Source organism: Aquila chrysaetos, chromosome 1 (assembly GCF_900496995.4).
Source record: "Aquila chrysaetos chrysaetos chromosome 1, bAquChr1.4, whole genome shotgun sequence".
NCBI classification, from domain to species: domain Eukaryota; kingdom Metazoa; phylum Chordata; class Aves; order Accipitriformes; family Accipitridae; genus Aquila; species Aquila chrysaetos.
In genome coordinates this window covers 56,003,060-56,028,380 of record NC_044004.1, presented here as the reverse complement: position 1 = coordinate 56,028,380, position 25,321 = coordinate 56,003,060, and the positions used below count along the sequence as shown (strand labels likewise).

General features: G+C 39.1%; 1 protein-coding gene across 7 annotated transcripts in view; it reads left to right on the top strand.

Annotated features, from left to right (window-relative positions):
- Nucleotides 1-25,321, top strand: part of PPP3CA (protein phosphatase 3 catalytic subunit alpha) — a 203,683-nt gene that overhangs the window by 164,585 nt on the left and 13,777 nt on the right. For 4 of the 7 annotated variants that reach the window (XM_030014143.1, XM_030014107.1, XM_030014125.1 and 1 more), the window contains 5 exons: nt 4,490-4,567; nt 6,388-6,482; nt 16,251-16,376; nt 19,037-19,111; nt 24,023-24,049. In XM_030014143.1, coding sequence (XP_029870003.1) covers nt 4,490-4,567; nt 6,388-6,482; nt 16,251-16,376; nt 19,037-19,111; nt 24,023-24,049 — 401 coding nt within the window. The remainder of the gene's footprint in view (nt 1-4,489; nt 4,568-6,387; nt 6,483-16,250; nt 16,377-19,036; nt 19,112-24,022; nt 24,050-25,321) is intronic. The other 3 variants (XM_030014151.1, XM_030014134.1, XM_030014115.1) reach the window with 2 other exon arrangements.

Genomic DNA, 25,321 nt, shown 5'->3' with positions numbered 1-25,321 from the left:
TTTGAATGTCCTCTTTTTAAGGAAATATTTACGCTTCGGCTTTAATGGTATGATGAAGGATATGAAAAAAATTAGATTAAATCCATCCAGTTTTTCCAGTTATTGGTGGAAGAGTAATTTGAAAACGTCTGCCATTTTGGTTCATGTTAGCAAAGTATTGCTTCTCTTCCAAAACTGTGTAGAAGTAATCAGTGATCATGCAAAAGAGACCTCAGAACCAGTAAGCTATGCATGAGGCATTTTAATGAAAAAAGGATGCCGAAGTAAGGAATATCACAGTCACATACTCCATGGAGAATAACATCTCTCTAGCTTAGCAGTGGGGTATTTTGTTTTCTCCATGAGTCACTGCTCTTCCGTGATTCAGCATGACACATGAAGCGCAGGCAGAAGGCTGGGTCGTTCTGGAAAAGCCTGTTGCGTGGGGGGGTTTCTGTTTGTTTGTTTTCCCTCTTGGCCAACTGCTTTATTTCTGGCTCATCTGAATTACAGTCTGGGCTCTGCAAAGCAGGGCAAGGAAGAGAGTGTTTCTGGAAGGGTAGCGATCATAAAAATTGGTAGGGAATTTGATTACAAGACAATAATTTTCATTAGAAAGAGTAGAAAAAAAAATTTCCAAGCAGAAGTCTTTTCTGTAAAAGCTTGTTTCTGATAACTTCTGCCATAATCTCTGTTTTGTTGGCATTTTGCAGGACTTCCTGCTGTTTACCTGGAGGGCATGTATTTTTGTGTTGAGGAACATTGTTTAATATGAAACTGCATTTGGGCAGGAGCAAAGTGATGTTAAGAAAGTGCTGGGAATTTAAACCCTGTATTTATTGTCACAACTGGTATAGCGTATATTATAGCTGCATATGGTGAAAACTTTGCTTCTCCCCAGCCCCTGCTTCAACAAGTAGCTGAAGAAAAATGCCTGAGAGTTGCTTTGCCTTTTTCAAAATAAAATATCCAGATAGACTGCTCATGGGTTGTAGTGGTCTGGGTAATATGAGTGCTTGCTCATTACAGATACCATGCTGTTCACTTAGAAGAAAAGATGGCAGCCAGATTTTTTTGTGTATTTTCATGGAGCACTAAGTGGCATCTCTGCCCTTCTAGGTGTGAGCCCTGTAGAATCAGCCAAATTCTGCTAGTAGAAATCTATTTTCCACAGATTTATGAAGAATAAGATAATTAAGAAATAAAAAAAGAAAACTTTTTTACTTTGAAATGGAAAGAAGAACCTATCATGTCTATTTAGGAGCATTTTTTTACCACTTAATTATATCTTCTTTAAAAGCAGTACTTAACACTGGATGAAAAGAATACTATGGAAAAAGAAAGTAATAGGCTAGACATTTTGAGCAGCTGCACTAATAATGAACATAATCAACTGTCTATCAGATTTTTCATTATAGACCCCAGTTTTCAGAAGTTAGTGTAAAAATTTCTAAACAAAATGCACCATAAGTCTACATTTAGTCACAATTAATTACGAAAAGAAACGTATGCAAATTAGTTCTCATTTGCCAGTGGTTTGAATGGCAGCCTGTCAGCATTTGAGATCAGTGCAGTTGCCAAAATGATACCCCACGTAATTTGGGAATTGAAATTATTTTATAATGGCAATCTTTTTAGACAATCCCAAATACCAAACCTGTGACTGAGATTATATGCTAGATGGGTCAAGTCCAAAACCAGCAATATACCATTCTACTGGGTTTGTAGCCTCTAGCTGCAAATGACATTTCAGCTTCAAAATATCCAGGAAGGTTGGAAGCAAGCAGTAGCATTACTCTTGGATAAACTGAAGGAAGATGATGCATCAGATTTTGCATTTTTGTGTATGTGTGAGTTTTCATCTTTTTCCTGTATGAAGTTGGAAACTGATGGGGCTGTTAAGTGATTGCAAGTGGGCTGTGAAGGTGGTTCGTGAAATTACGGCTGGGACAGCAGGTCTTTTGTATAATGTTTAGTTGAGATTTTTTTTTTTTTTTTTTTAACTTGCTCAGTATGTTTAGCAACAGCTTTTACTTAAGTATTTTGCATTAACAGTGTTACTGTGTGACTGCATCCTGCCCCTAAGGTACTGCAAAACAGGCTGCTCTTGCCATGGTCTTTGATAATACATACAGTCCTGTAACGTACCTGTATGTGAGTTACGCTTGGAGATTCAGAGACTCTGCAAGTTTATGTTATTCACAGGCACACTGCGAGCCCATTGTGCTGCAGAACCAGCACAGAATTGATCATGGAGATGCCTTAGTGTCTTCTCCAACACCTTGTATTTCCTTCTTCAAACCTTTCCGGCTGTTTTATTATTTGAACTGTGGGAGAGTTGAATCGATAGTGGAAAATAAACATGGTGAATGGACGTTCATGCAGGGTCTATTTTGCTTTTTTTCCAGCCATCAGGTGACATTTCAGAGCTGCTATGTGAGGTTTACACCTTTTCCCATCAGTTTTGATTTTTGGGGTTTTTTGGGGTTTTTTTTTTTTTTGGGTTTTTTGGGGTTTTTTTTTTTTTTTGGAGCAACATCTTTGATTGTTGCTCTCCAACTTGCCCAGCAATTAGAAGAGGGAATTATAACGTCTACATGTCCCATCCTGGGCCTCAAATCCAGGAAAATCTGTGTCCTGGTCCCGGTCTCAGGTCAGAGGCTGCTCTGGGGCAGGCTGCACTCGGAAGGCAGCCCAACTCTCCACCCGTGCCAGCCTGCCTCTCCACCACATCGGCTTCGGAGCTGGGGCGCTTGGAGCTGGTCAGGCTGCAGGCAGAGGGGCACAGGAGGGTAACAGCTCAAACTCCTGTGCCTGGCCAGCTTGTCTTGCTGCTGATGTGCAGGCAACCTCCAGTACTGGACGTAAATCCAGATAGTGGCAGGAGGTGGTAACACTTGGTTTCTCCCCAGGTTTAATGTTTTAAATGCAACTTCTTTAAGCTGCTAGTGAGAACGGAGCCAATATCATGCTGCATCCTTGCCAGCGAGCAACGTTAAATTCAGAAGTGCCTTTCAGACATAGGGCACCGGGCTGCAGGGAGCTGGATGAGGCCACTTGCTACCTCGCAGGGCTGCCCGCTTCCCACCCTGCTGCAAGGTCGTGAAACACAAAGCAGTCAGCTGAATGGTTGCGTGGTTTCAAGGGTGGGAAATAAATCTGCATAAGGCAAAACAAGTTGTATATGACTGGCCCAAAGAGGGAGAAAAGGGAAGAGCTCTAGATGTCATCCAAATAAAGACTCTTTCCCACCCCTTAGATGTTTTTAAGGGGCCTGGTAAGGTTTTGTGAAACCTGTGAAGTCTTTTTTATTCCAATGCCACTTCTCCTTAACCCTCTTCCATGCATGTTCTTTGTTCTGTTTTGCTCTTGCTACAGCTGGCTTTTGAGAGGGGAAGCCAGGAAATTTTGGCTTTCTTGGGTTCTGTATTAAATTACTAACGACAGGAGAAGAGGGGGTTTGCTTTCTCTCTTGAAGTGATAGATGGCCATCGTGCTTGTTATCCTTCAATACAGGCATGGAGAGTCATCAGTGGTTTAAAAGCAAGGAGAAAACAGTCATTACAGAAAAAACAAAACTTATTTTTTAAAGCAACAAAATGGAGTCATTTTCAGTTCTGTAACATTTATTTAGGTATAATTTTAAATAGCTTTTCTCTGAAAATGTAATATTTCACACTTGTGCTGTCAAAACTGCATTCACGTTATGCTATGTTTTGTTTTCCTTGTATGTGACTTCCATATGTGTTCAGTGTCTTAAACAGCAAGAATGGTTTTCACGGTGCTGAGGTTGTAAGAAAGGGCTCCTCCATTCTCCTTGAAAGCAACACTGTCCATGTGCAGTGAAAAATATGAGATTTTCCTCTATCATATTCCTCTATGACCATTTTCATCTAATGATTTTGTGTTCACTCAGACAGTAGAACATGTCTGGGAAAGATGTATTCAATGGGCACATTTTGGGGGTTTCAGAAGTCACAGATTTTACTTTTTAAGTTGTCAAGGGGAAAGATAATTCTTGTTTATCAAGGAGATAAAGTTCAGACGACCAAACATCTCTGGTTTGGAGATTCATTTGCCCTCCTTCTTTCTGTCTTTCTTCCTCTCTTTCCGCACACCATCTTACTATCTGGTGTCTGTAAGCAGCCCGTGCATACTGTAGTTAGTGGGCGAGGAGGTTCTGCTGCAAACAACCGTTGTATCACATTTTTCTTTTTCAGAGTACGTTGAATCTTAAAGTATAATAAAAGAAATTACTTGCTTTCTGACAAGCAATAGGGTGATTGTTGTTATATAATGAACTGAAACTTTCCAGTGTTCCTCTCCACGCAGTTATGGGGTGGGATTAAAAAAGCTGCTGCTGCTAGTGTTGTCTCTACTGAAATCTGCCTGCAGAGCAGGGGCTGATTTCATGAATGACGCATGTTGGATGAAACGTTTTTCAAAAGCTGGAGCTAAATGTGGTGCTTCTGATAATGCCATAACAGGTGCTATTATTTTCTTCCAACAGTTACCCTGCTGTATGTGAATTCCTACAGCACAATAACTTGTTATCTATACTCCGAGCTCATGAAGCCCAGGATGCTGGGTACGTATGTGTGGAGAGGGGCCACTAAAAATGAATAATGGCTTACTGCTGTCAAACAGAGCAAGGAAAGAAAGAACAACTGACTGACGATGAACTGGAAAACTTAATTTTAAGTTGCAACAGCACTCATTTTTTATTAATGCTATAAAAACATACACTGGCATTAGTATCTCTTTTACATGATTATTACTGAGTTACAGGACTTAATGAATCCTCATATATCCCACTTACTTTGCCTTAATGATTTCAAGTGGCATAAAATGACCAAAAGTTATTTGGTTGCCAAATTTGGGAAGGAAAACAAATTCAGCTTAGAAAAAGAAGTTTTGCCTGGGGAAGTGATCTGGCTCACGAAAGCCAGAACTGTCATCTCTTAAGTCTTCCACACCTACCTGAAACTTCTGGGCCTACTGGTTTTACACTTTATCAAGAAAATAAACTTGTGGAACTCAATAGCCACAAATTATTTTATGCAGGAGTATCATGAATGAAATTAAGGAGTTTATTAAGACACTGTGTGCAAAAACAATCCAGGTCAAGCACCGGCTGGTGTTGATGGTTCCCTCATGAAACTATAGCCAGTGTAAAGACAGAATTTTTTATGCCACTTTAAAAAATTATAAAAAAATATCTATTCATTGAAATGTACCATACTTATGACATTTTAATGAAGGATTGGTATCTGAATAAATAGCTTTGCATAACTTGCATAAATTATTAAAGTGTTTATTTGGAGGTAGAAACTTTACTCAACCTGAATAGTGATAAAAGATAAAATAGCAAGATTGTAGGAATGAGGTCGATATTCACTGTGCATATAAAAAGCTATTCTGAATGTTTGAATTATCACATACTTTAAAAAGTCAATGCAATTAAAAGCAAGCTATTACTCTGCCAAAAATAACTGGCATGAAATACCCAAGGGTAATGAAATTTCATTTTTATTGTATTGCTTTCCAATAAGGGGTGAAAAATAAAATTTTGTAGAAGGGATTGCACTGAAACTATACAATGGTTTCAGTGCAACTATTGTGGATGTTTGCCAGATTCTTCAGTTTCTTGTAGCTGAAGACTAAAGAGCAGTATTTGGCATTACTTGTGTCTTAGACAAAAGTACTGTTTCGTTGGTTTGCTTCCAATTACTTGCAGGTTTAATGCTTGATTGATTATATGTTGGTCCAATAAGCCTTTTATTTTTCATAAGGCAGCAAGGTTAGGTAATGAAAACATGCAGGCATCAATAAACTGGCTAATAGACTGGATGAGATTAGACACAGCACTAAAAATATTGGACCCCCCTCTTTCCCCTCCCCTTCTCATACTTTCCATCTCCCCTGGCCTTGCCATCACTTGCATGCCCAGAGAGGGCAGGCAGCTGGAGGGTCACGGAGGACGTGCTCTTCTGAAGGCAGTACCATGCATCTCCAAGGCATGTGCTGGTGCTTGCCTTCACCCGCAGTCCCACGCAGGGAAAGTCTGGGAGCGTCCTGGGCTGCACGCACATAGAGGCCACCTGGCTCCAGGGATGGGCGCCGAACGAATTCGTAACATAAAACCACCTCTGGCTCACGAAATTTCAGATGGAGACACAGCTTTCAAGCATGGTGTGGATCCCTGGCCGTCCCAAATGGATAGAATGAATAAGCCTGCAGGACATATTTTTTTCCATGGCTTTAAAAAGCACATATGCATGTTTTTCTGTCGTGGCATTTGTTAACAGCCAGTGCAGTAATGTACTACAGTTTTTTGCACTATATTTGGTCAGTGACAAACATGCATACAACACCGGGCAATAATTAGTATCTTCTCTTTCCTTTTAGGTATCGTATGTACAGGAAAAGCCAAACAACAGGCTTCCCTTCACTAATCACAATTTTTTCAGCACCAAACTATCTAGATGTATACAATAACAAAGGTAAGAATTTAATTCCTGTTACTATACAGTAGACTGTAGTCCTCTTTACTCAAATATATTACATTGGCTTTCTTTTTCACTCCTTTCTCTATTTATCAGTTCATGCCCATTTTCTTCCTCTGTTTATTAGTTCATGCCCATTCCATTTATTACATAATACAAATCTAATTAAATTTATTACAGGCAGATGTATGCCTCTCAACATAAGTGTAGATTTTAATATGCCTTAAGATATTTCTGTATTTTGACTGCAAGTTATTAAGTAAATGTTACACAGGAAGCAAAACTGAAAACAGCTCTATTAACTAAGAGAAGTACATTAAGAAATGCCATGGGTGAGATGTTCAGAGTCCAGCATTCCTTCTAATTAATTATTTGTCCCTTTGCTCCTTTCCAATAAAATTAATGGAGTTTGTATATGCGAACCCTCTAGCCAGCTAACAAACTTTGACAGATCATCAGTGGAAAAAGCATGGGATAGATATTGTCCGAGTTCCTTTATGTTTTGGGTTTTTTAATCACTTGAAAACCATTACATACAAAATGAAATATCATTAGCAAAAAAAAAAAAAAAGGTTACTGCACAAATAAGCAGTCACTGGTCACTCTGTAAAGACTCGCTGAATACAAGTGTTTGCAGCTTCTCTTAGTTTATTAGTTTATTGCATTCCCTGAAATCTCCTCTAATGAACTGGGGAAAAAAATGATGTTTCTAAAAATAAAGCATTCTAATAAACCTGTCCTCCTATATCTTGAAATGAGCAGTAATGTTTACTTTCTCCTATTCCCAGTAAAGTTAATGTTAATTGTGTTCCTCTGTGAGCAAAACAAAATAATTTTTTTCTCAATGATATTCTTGAAAGTAGCTCCATTGCAAAGAGATCAGTCTTTCTTGAGAAGAGACGTTTTTAATTTGGATGCTTGCCTGCAAAGGAAGTAGGCAATTTTTAATTTAATTTTTTTTAAACTTGCAAAAGAAAGCTTCTTCAGGCATCACTTTATAATACAAACTTATAATCTGAAAGCTATTATGCTATGAACTGTATGCAAAGCAAGGAAACACTTCACTACTAGATAACAGGGTTTGTACACTTCTGTGTTCTCAATATGTGTGTTAACTTGTAGAAAAATTAATAAGAGCATTCTGCAAAAAACATGCAAGCAGAGCTGTCAGGAGCGACTTTTGTAAAAGTAAATAATATAGGGACTCTGCTACCAACCCAAAAAGCACAGGATGAAACAAGAAATGTGTTAATTTTCTTGGCAGCATCGTTGCTGTTGGTGAAACAGTGTGTTTACTCTCTGAGTTGGCTGCTTTGGGTAGAAGGCAGACTGGTGACAGGTCTGTACAAGTACAGTGACAGACAGTGTTCACCTTTTATTTCTTAACGCATGGAGGCAGTTCTGTGCACATTGAAGGCAATGGGTGAACAATGTGAGATTTTCGTCATGAAGGCAAATGTTGAATGTGAAGCAACGATTTATAATATTCAAAATCTTCAATTTGAAACCACAGAGTTGGGTGGTGAAGAGAAGTGCCTCTCCGTTATCTCTGTTTCAGAAGAGAGGGTCATTTCCCTTGTTCCAGGATGCTCCATTATGGCAGGCAGGTCTTAAAACTGGTGGAAAACCTTTTCTGGTGAAAGGCTGTAGGCCAGATGCTGAGAGGCACTGGTTATCTGCGGTCACAGCTGAAGTTTGGGTGCGCTGCTGGCGATATCTGCTCTGAGTGAGCTCAGGCAAATCAGCAGTGGCGTGAGATCGGCACCGGTGTGCCACTCTTTAATTTATGGCTTGTTGTAAATTTAGAGGCTGACCTTTAGCAGCTTTGTAATGAATTTCTGTTGCGTTTAACTGCCTCCTTTTCTCTCATTAGAAGTTTTGACGCATTGTTTCATGTGACTGATTGCACTGGCTCTTGGCATTTAAAGTACATCATGCATAGTTTTTCCTGCTGCGTTGCTCATGCATCTTCATTTGGATAGTGTTTGGGTGCTTGCTTCCCTCTTCAAGGAAGAAAAACATCATCATCCTCAATCAGTCCAAAACATGGCTACTTGTTGGCTTCCTTGATTTGCAGCAGATGAATTAACTAGGAACACAGAGCTTCTGACTGACTGATTTCAGGAGGCAAAGGAAGGCTTTTCCATCCAGAGGTGTTACAGGACAGTTGCTCTAGCTGACTCATCGTGCACTGGTGCAGAACCTGATTGATTTTTACAGATCATTTGGGGTTTTGGTTACTGTCAAGCCTTGGAAAAGGAGTTACTCTCCTACTAGCAAGTGCCTTCCTTTCTAGTGTGCATTCTTAGTATGCTTCTGGTTATTAGCTAATAAAGTCAACCTAAATATATTCCTGAGAGGCTCCATCTCCCACTGACATGAATGGGTCATTTTTCAATGCAGTGTTGTTTAAGATAAATACATTTTTTTTAAAGCTGAAGGGGCTAGGAATGCTCATTTTCTACTCCAGGTTGATAGTTCTCATATCCTTTAAAGCAGATATGCTTCTTGTAGTTCTTCAAAGCACTTCAGGAGTGGGCTTGGTTGCCAACATTATCCAAGGGCTTATTCAGACACCACTGGAGAGCAGCCATGGGGATCAGATATGTCCTCAAAGAGCTGTAGGGAAGCAACATTCCCAGAGCAAAAGGAGGTTCAGCAGGAGTAGCTGAAGATAAGCTACCCAGACCAGACCATGTTCAGCATATCTGCTGTTAATAATGCTGCTGCAGACCCTCTGCGTGGGCTGTCTCACAGTACCGACCCACCACAGGAACCGCTTTTGGTTTTGCTCAGCTGGCTTCTGGCACCGAAGGGAGTTTTCTGTATCCTTTTGGTCACTGGCCGTTGCCTCGTGAAGGCTGCGTGTGTAATTCATCCATCGTGCGGCTGCTGGTCCTGTCGCAACCCCAGCCCACACACATGCACAACTTCGGGTGCCAAAGTTAGGTTTTTGAATTAGGAGGCTCCTGTCAGGGGTTCCCTGTGTTGTTAATGGAGACAGAGGTACGCTTTCAGGGGGTGATTTAGAGACTCGGAAACTGCCTAGATATGGGGAGCCTAGTCTCCCTCCTCTTTCCAAGACTATCCTTCATTATTGTTATTAATGCCTCCCATATTCATTTTAATGGAGAGCATTGGCAAAGGGGAGGACTTTACACATAAAGTTCTTTGGCAACTTCTGAGCTTCTGTTCAGCATCTTCATAGCTTTCTCAAACATTTCTGCTTTCATTTATATTATTAAAAGGCATAAAGAAAAAGATACTTTAAGATTATTATTAAAACTTGTTACAAGAAATGTCAGTGCGTTGATGATTTTCTAAGACTACGCCTTCTGGAGAGGATCAAAACTCCTCATGCAAGAAGATAAATGTTAATTGGATTGTAATAGTTACCTGTGACTTCAGGGCCTTGGAGGAAGGTTATACTGATCAAGAAACTCTGAGAAAGTTGTGTAAGTACAGGTTTACCCCTGGATTCAAGGGTGCCCACCACCAGGAGAAATTCTTTATAGCAACAGAATAAGAGGGTGCCAAAAATTACTGCATTGTATGATCTGCTGGCCTTGTACCATGTCTAAACTTTCATTCCTGTATTTAATATTTCTTAATGCCTTAATTAGGGTTTGCTGTAATGCTGTTCATGCCCCCACCCCACCTCCCCAAAAAAGGGAAAGATTTTACAGAAGTTAAACAGAGGCAGGCAATTTATTTGTAAATCATTAGCAATACTTCATATTTTAGTGTCTGGCTGTCACTTCAGTAAGTGCATGCTTTTTGGCTGAGTGAACAATTTTAACTAGCTGTCTAAAGACAGACTATTATCTTTCGAACACTTTTAAAAGATTAGGTTTTGTAGTGGTGAGTTAACCACCCAAGAATCTGAAGCTATCGAAAAAAACAACGTGATGCCTCTCCTAGCATGCTGCAACATACACGTGGTGTTGCTGAAAGGAAAAGCAGATGAAGGAAAGAAACAACAAAAGTATGCAGGGGAGTTTGGGATACTAGAAGAATCAAAACCAGCTGTACATCGGTATGCTTGTTAATGTATCGGATAAGAAATATGTCAATGAAGCATGTATAAAGTATCAGCATGTGGCATACCATAGATACATGTTAAGAAATGTACCCGATCCAAATGGATCTAACAGGAAAATTATTTTCATATTGGAAAAAGGCAGAGTAATATACCTGGAAGACAAGGATGATCTTTGAGAAATAATAGCACTTTGGGAGAAAGAAAAGTGGTGTAACCTTCTGTTTGCCCTATCAGTTTTCTTTCATGCTTTATCTCTGCTGTTGTGATGATGCCTTGTCATGGAAACAAAAGCTTTTAAAGAGGAGCTGTCAGGGTATCTAGGTCATCTCATTGCCGATGCAGAGAAGTTTGCCAGAAGTGATTTTTGCAGTCTATTGGTAAAATCTGGAACGCTATTGCGCTCTTTCTTTGGAAGATGCAATTGCACATGCAAAATAAAAATCTTCAGAATTCGGTAAGGGAAGATTTTCCCAACTGCAATTAGCCCCGCTTCTGTACCAGATTATTTACATCATTACCTTGTATAGTAAATCATTTTTTTCCTTTTGATAATGTTTAAACTCCTTAAGCATTTTACTAACCCTTATCCCTGACCTGTCTTGGGCAGAAAACGCTGTGGTTACTTAGCAACTCTGCTGGAGCAGAAGGCACTGTTCCCAGTTGCACAGTAAATGCTGAAGTTAATTCAGCATTAAATCAGAAATTGAAATTCTTTCTTAGGTATGAAGAATTTGAGAGACTTTCACTGCATTTATTTTCTAAATACAGGGTGAGTTTCCTGAAAAAAATTACAAGAAAATTAGTTAACTTGTTTGCTAAAATTATTCTGAGATTGTTTGTCTAAAAACATGTAGTTCGTTCTGGGCTAGTATTTCTACCATGCTCTTCTTTTTTTTTTTCCTCCGGTTGAAATGTTATCAATTAATTTATACTGAAAAATGATTCAGCAGATCTTGAAGCAGGATATGTAATGTCTTTGGGTAATTTTGAACTATCTGTCTCACAGTTTGATGTTGTTCACGTTGCTTAAGGCCTTAATCCACCTCCCAACATAGAGGCTTTTAAAGCGCCCTTTGAGGTGCCAGCGGGGTCTGAGACATCCACTCAGATCTGACAGGTATGACACAGGAGACAGGGGCAATCCTGGCTCAACTTTAACAAGGAGATATCCCAGGGAGTCTCAGATGGCACTAGGTGCTTATATTTGACCCTGAGAAGGTTAGAAGAGCTGTCCCCATTTCTAGCTGAAGGAAGGAGGTTTCTTACCTGCACATTTTTCACCACCTGTATTTCTAGCCTCAGGTACCTATGTTAAGTGCTTAAAGCTAAACAGTGCGAATGCCCTTCGCCTGCTGCGTTAGTGTTTCATTTCACTCTGATGTGATTTCAGCATCCGATATCTCAGTTTACTAGCACTGGGAAGAAGTATAATGTCATTTGGGATATCTGCACATCTTCACTTTACAAAACATTAGCTTCTAAAACTCATTTACAACAGCGAGTACCAAAATTAGGTTAAAATGTGTGTGGCTGTTAAGAATAATAAAATAAGATTCTTGTTCTGGTTGGTGATTATACACGATAAAACTGTGGCTGGTGGCTTGCTCTGCTAGCATCTGTCTGAGTATACGTTTGGAAAGAAAAGTATAGAGGTTGCAGCCTGGAATAATAAGCAAACGTTGAAGAGAGTCAGGTTTTCCTCAGTTACGGGTTTCATAACCAAAGGAACCCAACCCACTTTCTTCTGTCTCCTCCATCAGTGACTGTGTGGCCTGTAGTCATATAGCCTTCGAAAGATTCCTCCTCTTTCAGGGTAGCTGGGGTCTCCTATAGCTACTTAGGCATCAAGTTAATGTGGACTAAGAAATGAAGCAGAAGTGAAACCCCCAAACCTTTTCTGAGCCAAAAGAGAGGGAAAAAAAGAGCTATGACCAAAAGAAAGCAAGGGGCCAGAATAGTTCAGGGGCACTCCTGCTGTTATCTGAGAAGCATTTTCTTCTTGATCCGGGCCAAGTTTTCTTCTTCTGACTACTAAGCAGTAGTCAGAACTGCACAATCATAACAAGAGCCAGTTTGTTTAATGTCAAATATCATCTTCATTAGTTACCTTGTGCTTGTAAATGGAAGATTTTAAATTAAAAATTCAGAAAAGTATTTGTGATACTGGTAACTACCCTACTTTATTTTATTCTTTTAAGAATAGTGTTATTTTAGAGGAATTCTGTCTCTGTTATTACCCTGCTCTATTGTATAGTGTTATTTTTCTTCAAGTAGCTTTTGAAGTCATTTGTGGGGGAGCTGTACAGGTCATTTACAGAGGAGAATAGTTTTTAAATACTGTTATTGGAACTTGCTTTTGTAAGATATTCAGGTATATAAATTAAGGTGGTGTGAAGTTTTTTGGTTTTTTTTTACAGTAATCTCAAAATAAATTATCTTCCCTTAAAAAAACCCAAACCCAACTAAAGCCATTTGTATTTAATTTTTGATGTTTTCCAACTGTTCTGCTTATGGTTCAGGCTTTTTTAGAGGCCAGTTTTAAAAGTTCCTTGTAAAAATGATTTATTCAACTTGCACAGAATTTAGAAATAGACTTAATGGATAAATAGAAGAAATAGTGGGAAGGGGAACTACCTCAGCTCACTGAGATGATGAATTTGAAGTTTTAGTCCTTCTAAATGAATCTTCACAACCATTAAGTGGTCCTTTTTTGTGGTTTTGACTCATTTTTGCTGTAAAGCCACAAACTATTTATTTTTATTATGCAATTGTGTCACTGTAATAGAAGGAGAATGAATTTCGATCTGCCATATGTAATTTCAGCCAAAAAGTGATGGAAATATTAAAAGCATCGACACTAGTTTTCTCATTTTTTGCTAATAGCAGTATTAAGCCATTTTTATTTTACTGAGCAGCAGAATGGCTGCCAACTGTCAGACTAGGATGGGTAAGAGTCAAATGTGGTTTATTTAAATGGAGGGTGTCTGCCTGGCAGAAGTTTGCGTAAATGTTAGCGAGCCGTTTTCTGTGTCTGTCATTGAGTAGGCTTCAGAAAATCCCAGGTCACTCTGGACTCTGTCATTGGGCACAAAATGGAAGACATTTAGCAACCTATTCGTTTTTTGTGGGAAGCAACAGTCTAGTGCATCAAAAAAAGTTTCTTCTCTGATTGACGCACACTGTAGTCAATGGAAGGGGATGAATAATCAGAAGAAATTGTCACCCCCTTCAGTCAACGTTGCAATACACTGCATTTCCTATGGTGCTGTGTCATATTGCAGTCGTGCAACTTCATTGCTGGCTGTTAAATGATAACCAGCCCCTGGAACTATGTTCCTCGCGGGGGAGCCACAGGTGGGAAGGCTGGAGGAAAGGGGAAAACAAAGTATCATATACCTCCTTCTCTACTTGTCTTTGGTGTGGTATATTTCTGATGTACTTTTGATTCATGGTGTTTCATCATTTATGAAGGCATTATCGTGTTGCTTTCTTGATTCATTTTTCTTTGACTAAAGCTGAGGAGAACCAGTCACATGTTACTAGATCTCATCAGGATGGCTTAATTCCTAGCTTATAAAGGCAAATTGAAGATGATTTATGTAAAGTTACATACATGTCTTCCAGTATGTGCAGTATATTGTCTCTAGCATAAAAAGTATTTGATGACAGCTCATCTTCAGCTACAGAACTAGAATGGTTACAAGATTGGGTGATGACCAGCAGCACGTAGTGAAGTCAGCACTGTCTACATGAGAGTAAGCAACTGAGCGGCAATTGCGTTCAGAACTATATGTAAATGCTAGTGGTGAGATTTACTTCATGTAAAGTTAACTGAGCTGTCTTTTAAAAAGTGAAACCCCTCCCTTATTTTTCTGGTAATAAAAATGTAAAGTGCCAGCACCTTTTACAGTGGATGGAAGCTTCAGCTTGTGTTGACTGTTTAGTCCCATGTTTATTACAGATCCTGCCTGCCGTCTCCTGTAACTGTATTTAAAAACTTCTATGTCTTTGTGTTCAGGATAGTTATGAGTCCCTCTGGTTTTCGTGGTCATGTCAAAATTACCTTTTTCTCCATGAGCAAAGAAATACTTGCTCTTCTATTTCATAAATGGCTCTGTTCACATCCAAGAACAGATGTATTCTGTGTCTGTGCAATTTAGAAATTACTGAATTTCAGGAAACAGATTCTGAAAATTAAAATATACCCTAATTAGGTTAGAGATACTGTTACCAGGTTGAGTAACTGCATTATTAAGATTTTACATTACATGTGTCTTTGCAAGAAGACAGAAAAGAAGAGGGAAAAAAAAGAAAAAAAGGAGAAGGAAGGAATGAGATTTAGTTTTAGTGTTTCCCAAGCTGAGGCAGTTGGCCCATAAAGTGAACAATAGAAAGCAGCACTGGATGATTTTTATTGAAAGACCATATTATTGAAAGCTCTCCCTCAACACATTAATTTAACATATAGACCTGTAATACAAACAGCTGCTGAACCCACCCCCATTCTGTGTTATTCCAAGTGGTCTCAATGAATGGCCTGAGGTTTGAGTAATCTACAGCACCTTAATAACCACTTATTGCTATACAAAAAATTTAAAAGTGCATGAAAGTCTACATTTGGTGTGGAACATAGTGTTAGCATAGTGTTGGGCAAACTTCATGCTTTGGAAAATTAGTTTTGATAAGGGCAGTTATGTAGGCTTATTGTAGAGTTCACTGTATTTTATCTGCCACATTTTCAACATGATTACTTTCCTCCTTCCTAGCCAAACTGATATTGTCCCTTTCTCTCCTGCCTGCACTCTCTGCCATCTCAGTTATACCCAAGCCACATTCAGCCTTTCCCTCTTCCATCTGACTGCTGACTGCACTGGGCCTATGTACAGCTATGGTCTCTTCTAGAAATAAATAGCTGTTTCTTACTGATATGCTTTGTAATACTTTGATTTACTTTATTCTATTAATATTGCAAAACAGGTTAATCAGATCCCGTTTCAGATACAAACCTGAAGTCCATTAACACAGGTTAACACTAAACTTGGCATAGTGCTTTAAAAATTGGCTGTGGCATAAGTATCTGTATTTCTGCCCTTTAGCAAACATAGTTGTCTTGTGTGTGTGTGTGTGTGTGTTGACAAGAATGATGTGAACTTTAAATGGCGTAAGACAAATCGTATTAGTATTCATTCATACTATAGGGAGCACAGTCTCGTGTGCCTAGCGTTTGAATAATACGAGAAGAAAGAATCATCTGTTGTACAATACTATGAATGAAATATGTCGAAAATGTTCATTGGAAGAGCAGCATTCAAACTCTGAGTGATGAATGCTTTTCTCTGTTATCTCCGAAGTATGGTTGTGAGGAGCTCAGATAACTGTGTGAAATGGGTGCTTGTGGATACTCTGCCTCGTTCCCTGCTGGTGGCAGATCCCAGAGCCTACGTTTGTGACTATTCAGAGTTATTAATTCACTTACCAACCCACCTTAGTGCCAGGGAAAGCTGGCGACACCGCTTTCAGACTGGAAATGGCTTGCAGCTTCTTTGAGGCTGTATTCTATCATAACTAGCAGTCAAGTGCTGCTGCTGCTGCTGCTGGGTCAAGTGGTTGAAAGCTGATGAGCAGCTCTGCAGGCTGTGTGTGCTGTGAGTGTTACTGGTCTGGTAGCCAGTCACACGCACGTGGCTGATGTCTCTCTTGTTTCTTTCCTTTCTTCCTTCTAGCTGCAGTATTGAAATATGAGAACAACGTTATGAATATCAGACAGTTCAACTGCTCTCCTCATCCGTACTGGCTTCCAAACTTCATGGATGTGTTTACCTGGTCCTTGCCATTTGTGGGTGAGAAAGGTACGTAAATTGGCTCTGTTTGTAGAAACTGCAAAACGGTTTCTTAGTCACTGTGCATGTCGCCTCATTTATTTGAAATGGCAAGAATAAGTTGAAGACAGATGACTTGCTGTCAAGGACAAATTTGAAGAAATGGGCCTCAGAAGGGCAAGAAATTACCAATTGTTAATCACACTTCTCTTATGTTTTTATAATTTCCACTCTTTCCAGGCTATGATACTGTTATGTTTCTGCTGTAGAAGTAGATTTTATGGCATTGCAGGTGCATTCACTGAATAAAATTCTTATTAGTTGTTCTTTTATAAGCTCTTGGGCGTTCCCTTGGGTATTGCTTACTGCTCAAGTGCTACCACAACAGACTTCACTACATCATGGTTACATCCTTACCCAGCTGACCTTTCTGATAAGACCATGGGTTGCTTTTTCACCAGCAAACACAGAGCTGGTGATGCTAAGACCCAGTCTGGTTAACTGTTCCTGGAGAGAGTAGAGACACAGCAGGAAGAAGGAAAACCTGCTCCTCAGCCCCTTCTCTGCCCAGGGCATACAGTGCCTCAGCGCTGGTGAGAAGGCTCTAAAGAACATAAATGATGTTTTATTGAAACACGATGCTCTTGATGTTGCCTGAAGACAACTTCATGCTATGAATGGCAAGCACACAAAAGGCATGAAAACACTTTGGCCTAACATACTAAATGAATACATAATGCAAACTGCTTAAACCCCAAGTCATTTTATTCAGGGCCTGAGATGAAGCTTGCTTTGATCCATCCATTATAGTATATTGCTGCAACAGCAATTACTGCCAGAAAACTATAATAAACTCTTAAAAGCTGCTTGGAATAACAGTTCTCTCTTAATAGGCAACTGGAAATACAGCCAGCTGTGGCTCCTACCTGCAGTCATGACCAGCTTTGTTTTCAGCTACTCTTTTGTATGAGGAGAGCTGCTGGTGAGATGCCTGAGGTCTCTGTGAACAAAGCTGATAGACAATGAAATAGGGATTAACAAAGAATAGACAGCTGTTTCCACTAATGGAGACATTGCATAATCCACACTGACATGTGTTGCAGACTCTTGTGAAGCAGATAAAATGCTTTCATTTTCTTTGGCCATAAACTCAGCTAGGCTGGTTTTGGGATGGGCCTGTTCTCCGTCCACATTGCAGTCCTGTAAGATGTTCTGTGATGTCATTTTTTCAGAGGCTTCTTATCAGTGGCCTCCTCAGGTGGGGCTGCAGGATGCACAGATTTGTTGAGATTCTGAGACCATGGATGCTGCTCCTTCTTTTTTTCTTGGTTTTTTTTTTTCTCCTTCATGTCTTCCAGTGGTCACTCTTGCCAATTGCTCGGAAATTTTAGATCCCCAAGAAGTGAAATTAGTGTTTTCCCTTTCTCTGCAAAACAAAACTCAAGGATGTAAGAGTTGATGTTCTACACAGCTTTTTATTTATTTCCTTTCTTTTATAGATTTTTTTTTTCCCTCAAAAGCCAACCAAGGTAGGAAATTGTTAGTTTCACTGGTTGTTGTTAACGTGGAAAGTCTTTCCACTAATCCTGTCAAAGGAAAATATTAAATCCTTCACTAATGTGGGAAAAATATAGCTTTGTCCCACACTTCTAATGTTCCAAGCCATCATAGTTATCACAGAAGAGGATTTTAATAACCACTTGATTAAAAAAATTAAAGTTTCAACCTGTGTAGCTAGTGCAAGACTAGACATGCCTGGTAACCCTTTTAATGATGCTTACTACATGTAGATGTAGTGGAGTTTCTTTCAATCTGCTAATGATTTTACCTCGTAACTTTGGCTTTTTTGATCTCTAAATTACATTTCCTTGGTTGTGATTTTTCCTGGTGTTTTTTTTTTTTTTTGGCTGTTCTTATTCTGTATGCTCTCTGGTTAGTGTCTCACTGTTGCCTTTCCAGAAAGAGCTGGGACCAGGTTAGGGGTAGCCTGAGGCTGACCTTTCTGTGCCCAGGTTGCAAAGTAAGCAAGCTGAATATATTCTGACTTCACCGATAATGATGTTTCTATTGAATATAGAATAGTTCTGGCTGGAAGAGACCTACAATGATCATCCAGTCTATTTGTCCTGGATTTCAAGGGACACTGCCCCTTTGTGGACCTCTTACAAGGGTTAATGTTTTGTTGAACTGAAAGTATAGTGGCCAAAACCTGGATAGATAAATAAATAAATATTCTGTGATCGGTCTTGCTGTAACTTTTTCAGTTGCAATGTTGTTCCATTTGCTGAACAGGAAAATGAAATCCTACTGCAGTGTAGCAGCAGGAGGAGAGTGGTCACGTCTGTTGTCCAAGTTGACTGAAAGGCAAAAATGTATTCAGGGGGAGAAAACAAAAGTTACCTAGTTCATTGACAACTGCAAAAAGAGAGATCGTAAACACATTAATTTTTTTTAAGGTCTATTTGTTGTGGTGTTTGTTATATTTGGAATAATTTTTATGGAAACCTGTACTTTTTATTAACTACACAAGACACTTCAAGCTTATATTACTACATGCATAAAACAAGGTCATGTTGTTTAAAAAGTGGGTGCCATTTCTGTACTGAGTTTTCATTAACACTACTACAGCTAGAGTTTGCTCTCTATCAGACCAGGAAAGCTTAATATCAACATTTTGTTTTCCATTTTAGTGACAGAGATGCTGGTGAATGTGCTGAACATCTGCTCAGATGATGAATTGGGGACAGAGGAAGATGGGTTTGATGGTAAGAGCCTCCTGCCCTTGGTTGAGATTCTTTGCCTTGAAACTACTTTAAAAGTTTATTTACTAACTGTGGGATAATTTTCTGAGTCCCATTTAATTTCTGTGCCGCTGAAAGCAACTGTTGTGCTAGACTCCAGTGGATTTGTTTACTGCATGCTTTGGAAAGAATTAAGAGATCTTCTGTCCTGTTCTAACCCTTTCCTTGGTCTCAGTCTTTTGGTAAAAAAAAAAAAAAAGTATTTCCCTCCGGGAAATCTGGTTTGTGTTGTCACGAAGAGGTTAGATGTTGATTTCATGCATAAGATCCCAGGGATTTCCATAGAAAATTTAATTGTATCAATGAAATGATCTTCCTATAATGAAATAAGCTTCCTGCAGAGCTACTTGCAAAACATCGGTACCACAACTTTGGAAGACTTGAAATATTTCATTAGTCGCCTCTTTTAATGCACTTGTGTATCTAAAAGGCTTTAAGAAGCAGTAGAATCAATAAAAATAAATGTGAAAACAGATAGAGAAATGTTATGACCTGACATTTCTGCTAAGAGAGGAATGGTCACTTCTGTTGTTATTTGGGTTGGAGTTTATATGATGATAAGTTGCCTTGTACCTGTTGGTTTGACTGTAAATGATACTTTATATCTTGCAATTTGGGGATTCTTAGAAGTCAATTTATTTTATTAGACATTATTTTCTGTTAGGCTGTGCAAGAGTAAATTGCAGCTCTCCAAAATGTCCCTTCTCATTTGAGCAAAACTGAAAAAAATCCCATGCATCCCTAACATTCTTATTAGGAATGCTTACAGTGTTTAAAAAACAAAATATTTAGGAAAAGAACAGAAATATTAAAAAAATAAAAAAACCCCAGAACCTGGAAAAAAACCCAAATATTCTCCGGATGTTTGTAGGTAGAATGAATGAACAGGGAGAATGAAGAACTTTCAAGGAAGACAAATATTTAATGAAGTTGTAATTAATAATTAAACTTCTCTCTCAAGGTCTTTATTTTTAATCTTTGGAAGGGGAAGCTAGAGCACAGGTTTTGACAAATGTTTCCTTTGTGATGGAGAGGAGTATGGATGATAGCAGTTTGATTTTACTCTGAATAGCCAGATGGAATTCCCTGTTCTGCATCCACCACGGAGTGTGGACGTGAACTATTATCTTGCAGGACTTGGGACAAAGACTGAATTTATTGAAACCAGTAATCAGTGGAGAGAAGAAAACACCTGTTTGCATATTGTGCCCAATTTTTTTTCTCATGAAATTTAAATAAGTAGCTACTGTGTAATTAAAGCAGCATGTGAAACAGTACGGAGGCACACAATGAGTAAAAACTGTGTCAAATTAAATACAGTAGCAACAAAACCACGTGCTTAAAATCCTTGGCTCAAGAAAGCACTTAAGTGCAGGCTGAAATCCCACTGAATGCAATGCCAAAGCAAAGGCTTTATGGGAAGGATTTTTAAATTAATTCAGCGCTGGCCTAATACTTTCTTTTAAAGTTGTACTATAAACTTCCATTGAGCACAGATAGGCCAATGCCTGTAGTCCTTTTTGAAAATTTTAGTGCGTCAGCGTTCCCATGCCTTAAGCTACGGTTCAGGAGCACCTTTTCCAAAGTAGAGTCAGAAATGATGAGGCATTAGGGGTCTTTGGGGACAGCAGCCCTCTCCGGCTGCAGGAGGTCTCCGCATCTACTGCGGTTTTTCTGGGAGGAGGGTGAACCCCACCGCGTCTCCCTGGGGTTTTTACCACAGCACTCCTCCAGACGTGGAGTTTGCAGCATTGCAGGTGTCTAAGCAGGGAGTCAGGCCGAAATCCTCTGGGCTTGCATGGGTGTGTACTGCACAACGATATCTAACAGCGTTAAAGTTTCCAGATAAGGCATAATTAAACCATTCCTGGTACTGTAATGCTAATACTGTTCTCTAAATCTGCTTTCAGGTTTTTTCTGTATGAATGATTTTTCTGTGTAAAACATTATGTTAAGAAAGATATTAGAAATGTCGTCTTGTTTAGCATGTGTAGCTAAAACCAGAGCTAGCCTATGTTCATGTCTGCTTTCCCGGATAATCCCCTTGGAGTTGTAAAATGGGATCCATGGCGCTGGTGCTGCAGCTTGCTGTGGGTGCACGCTTGTACCTTCAGCCCACTGGAAGCAGTGGGCTCGTGGGGATCGTACACATGGAAGAGACTGGAGGATTCGGGCATAAAAGTAAATTTGAGGGTTGATTTAAATTTAAATAGAGGCTGATGTCTTTAATGATTTCATGGTGGGTTCTGATGTATTACCTGCACAACAAAGGAAAATCCTTTTTTTCTCAGAGATAGTTGAGTTCCTTCTCTTTTCTTATTTTTTTTCCTTAGAGTCTTGCCTTTTGGGGGAGAAAAGACAAAATGTATTTCATTTGTGTTCTTGATGAAAGAGACTGGAATGATTATCAGCTTAAAACTGTTTCTTTAAGGGCTGTACATCGACAGTCTTGTAGTGGTTCAACATGTCCACTATTCTTCTTCAATAATTTCTGTCCAGCTTCCTTGGAGGACTGCAGCAGTACAGTCCTATTTGCCCACTGACATTTTTCTTTAGCAGCATTTCCCATAGAAGGAAATGCCTGATTTCTGCAACAGCAGATGCATTTTGTTTGATGGAATGATTCTTTAAAATCATTGATTATTTTTATATCATCAGTAGTTTTCAGGGCTCGCTGCTGATTTCCTTTCTCTCCTTGCAGTTTGAACATGCCCTGACCTGGGTTCCCACATGTAATGAGAATGATCCATCACTATGGTTTGCACTGATCATTCATTTCATTCATTTGTTATCTTCTCTTATACTTTCTCGCCCTCTGTCTTCCCCTCTCACTTCCCCCTTCAAAACAAAGCCCCATCAGTATTGCCTGACCTCACTGCATGGTGTTCTTGTGAGCCCTTTTTTTTAATTATTATTATTATTATTTTTTGGTTCTGAGTCATGCATGTTGCATCTAGCCATGAGCAGGATGCTCAACAGCATGCAGTCCCTTTTTCTTTTCTCCTTTTTTTTTTTTTTTTTGCTTAAGGAAACACATCATGGGGATCTGATCAATTTGTTGTAGGCAGTTTCTGTGTATGCTTAGTGGGAAAAAACCTAAATACCAATCGTAGTGCCCTTTATCCCATATGTCCCTGCTGGCCTGTATTGGCCTTTTGGTTTCACTTGCTTTAAAAATGAGAGGATATGATAGGTCAAATTTTCTTATCTCTGATAGTTTCCTCTTGCAGTACTTTCTCTTTCCTGTTTGCTATAGTGGTTGCAATATAATCTGATCCAGCAAAAAATGTCATGGGTGAACGTTAGCTCGTGTGCTCTATGGTTTGTGCATCAAACATACCGCTTAGCAATAGGAGCTGCAAATACTTCTACCTAGCCAGCATATAGTCAGAGTCCTGTTTTATTTTAATTAGCATCATTTCTGGCCTCATGAATTTGATTGAAAAAACTAAGCTGCTAATTAAAAGGGTGCAATAATGTAATAGACAACTTGACACAAATGCACTGCTTGCTTTGTACGCATCGCTATCATGATTTGGCATAAAGACACTCCTAAATTACCTGCATTAATTTTTGTATTGCCTTCAACATTGTAGCTCACAGCCTTCTCATGGAAAAGCCACTGTCACAGTGCTAGCTGCAGCATGTATTCCTCAGCTGGAAGACAGCTTCCCCAGTACCAGTGCTGTAGTCCGAGCCTAAAGAGAATTAGCAAGTCAAGCACCTCCTGCCGATCAAAACCTGGTTCTGCTGTGAACAGCTGCATACGAAATTTGCCACAGCTCTTCAGTGCAATAAACTGCACTTGGGGCAAGCTCTGCACCAACTAACACAGAGGCTTGGCTGAGCAAAAGCAAAGGCCTCATCATTATAGTCTCAGTTACTTACCAATGCCTTGGTAAGGGTGTTCATGATACTGCCTGGGCAGATGAGAAAGCCTTAGCTTTTCAATGAGTTAATTTTTAACTAGGAGAGAAATGGAGGGGTTTTCCCACTGGTTTATGTTTGGTCTTCCTCCAAACCAGCAAGGTTGGGCTGCAATGTATACCTACTCTCTGTGACTTGGTGGCAGAGGGGCATTTTAATGTGATCTTTTTATTTATTTATTCATTCATTTATTTGGCCAGATAGGGTTATTTCCATGCCCAAACCATTTTTCATGTAAGCCATAGTACGGCACATTGGCGTGCTCTGCCTCTGGACCAACCTAGCAGCACACACTAGATAACCAGTGCCCCTAAAACATGTGTCATGGTGCAGTTGTGCCTGGGCACCGAGTGCTGCACTTGTACCATGGCGGCATTTGGATTTGATAACTGTAATCTGCTGGACCATTTGAACAAATGCATGTGCATGGTAGATGGCACAGGTTTTGGTAGAAGCAGCAGACATGTCTATGATAGTAAGCTATTCTTTCAGATATCAGACGTAAATTGGAAGACTTGGCTTGATACCACTAAGTAAAGAGGGGTCATCAGGCAGGCACACCCCACATAAACTGGGGGGACTGTTTTTGAGAAGTGATTAAGCCTTATCGAAGCAGCTGCAATAATGTAGGAGAAAGTATACGTTCAAGGGGTGGGTGGTAACACCGAGGCTAAGCTTCACTGCTGAGCTTCTGCCTGCATGTTGGTTTCCTGCAAAACCTACTAACAAGGCTTTAAGCTGAAAAGGGTTTTTTTCTTTTTCCCCATCGTTCTCAATCTGTTTCTTTCCTTTTGGATGTTTCCTGCCTAATTTGTTTCTTTTCTGTTTTTCAGACTTTACTTAAACATTGCGTTTCCATTGATGTTGTCAAATGTTCTATATTATTTTTTATTTTCGTTCTACAAACATCACTGATCTTTTTCTTTCCCCCCCTTTGGAATTCATAAGAAGATCCCATTTATGCCCAGAAGAAAGGTATTCAATAAGTTGGAAGGCTTAAGTTTAATTAATTTGCCTAGTGCTTAATTAGATAATATATAATATATTAGGATACCAGTGAGACATTTGGGGTTGGCTTTTTTACTCAATATTGTTTTCTATGTGTTCAATCCTACATCTCAGAATATTTTCAGACTTTATAGGGTTTTTTTTCATTGATCTGTTTCTTAATCTGAAGGCCTAAATTACATTTCACCTAAGTCCTACCTATCCGACTTGCAAGATCTGTGCTTGGATGCTACAAATCCGAAATCCAATAGAACTTGTTAAATTACTGAATTAAGATTCAAAGCTTTTATTCTACCTGCCAAATAATTTTTCCACTCTGATTTTAAACTTGGCTGTGTTCATGATTTTTTTTTCAAGTTCCTTCATGCAAATAGGGTTTGTTTAGATATTGAAAGAAAAGTAAAAACTTAAGAGGATATCAGGCAATGTTTGCAAAGGCTAAAATTAACCCTTTTACTTTACTCATAGCCAGTTCTAAAGTTATGACCCATTTGCTTTCACATAAGTACACGCTTAAGTGTATCTGAAGTAATTCATAAGGATTTGCAGTAGTGGTGAATTTCAGAATACTAAACTGGAGTAGTCACACTTGAAATGTGAGTCTAAGCTTTATATATAACTAGTTAGAGAATCCAAATACTATATCACGTTAGTAGTATTCAGTCAAAACTAACAGGGCAACAAAACATTGTGAATATCAGGTGCATTATTTAGCAAATAATGTTTTAAAAAAGCAAATAGGATAAAGAAAATCATTAGTAATATTTAGTAAGCAGAAAATATTTTAAGTCATTTTCACAGATCTGTTACAAATTAGGAAATCTTTTAAGTGTGTTTTTAGTAACCTTTTATGTGTATTGATGAGAAACAAAATACTGCCTTTGAGCCTGCTGTGTTTTATGATTAAGTATTTTTTTCCATTCTCATTTTATATTTAAATGTAGGGCATTGTATTTCACTTCAGTCATAAATTAGAATTCCAGTTTTCAGTGCTCAAATTTTCTGGAAGTTAAACAGTGACTGAAAAAAGTTGAATAGACTTCTAAGATCAACTAGAACAGTGTGCATTTGTGATAAACAAGTAGGGATAGTTACACTTGGGGGGGGGGAAGACAAGTTGTGTTTAAGTGCTTTCAGAGTAAAAAAGGATGAAAACCATGTCTTGTGTATCTTGAGAGTACAATTCAGTGAGATTGTAGTAACTGAGGCAGGAGTGTACCCCCTCTATTTCCTGAAGAA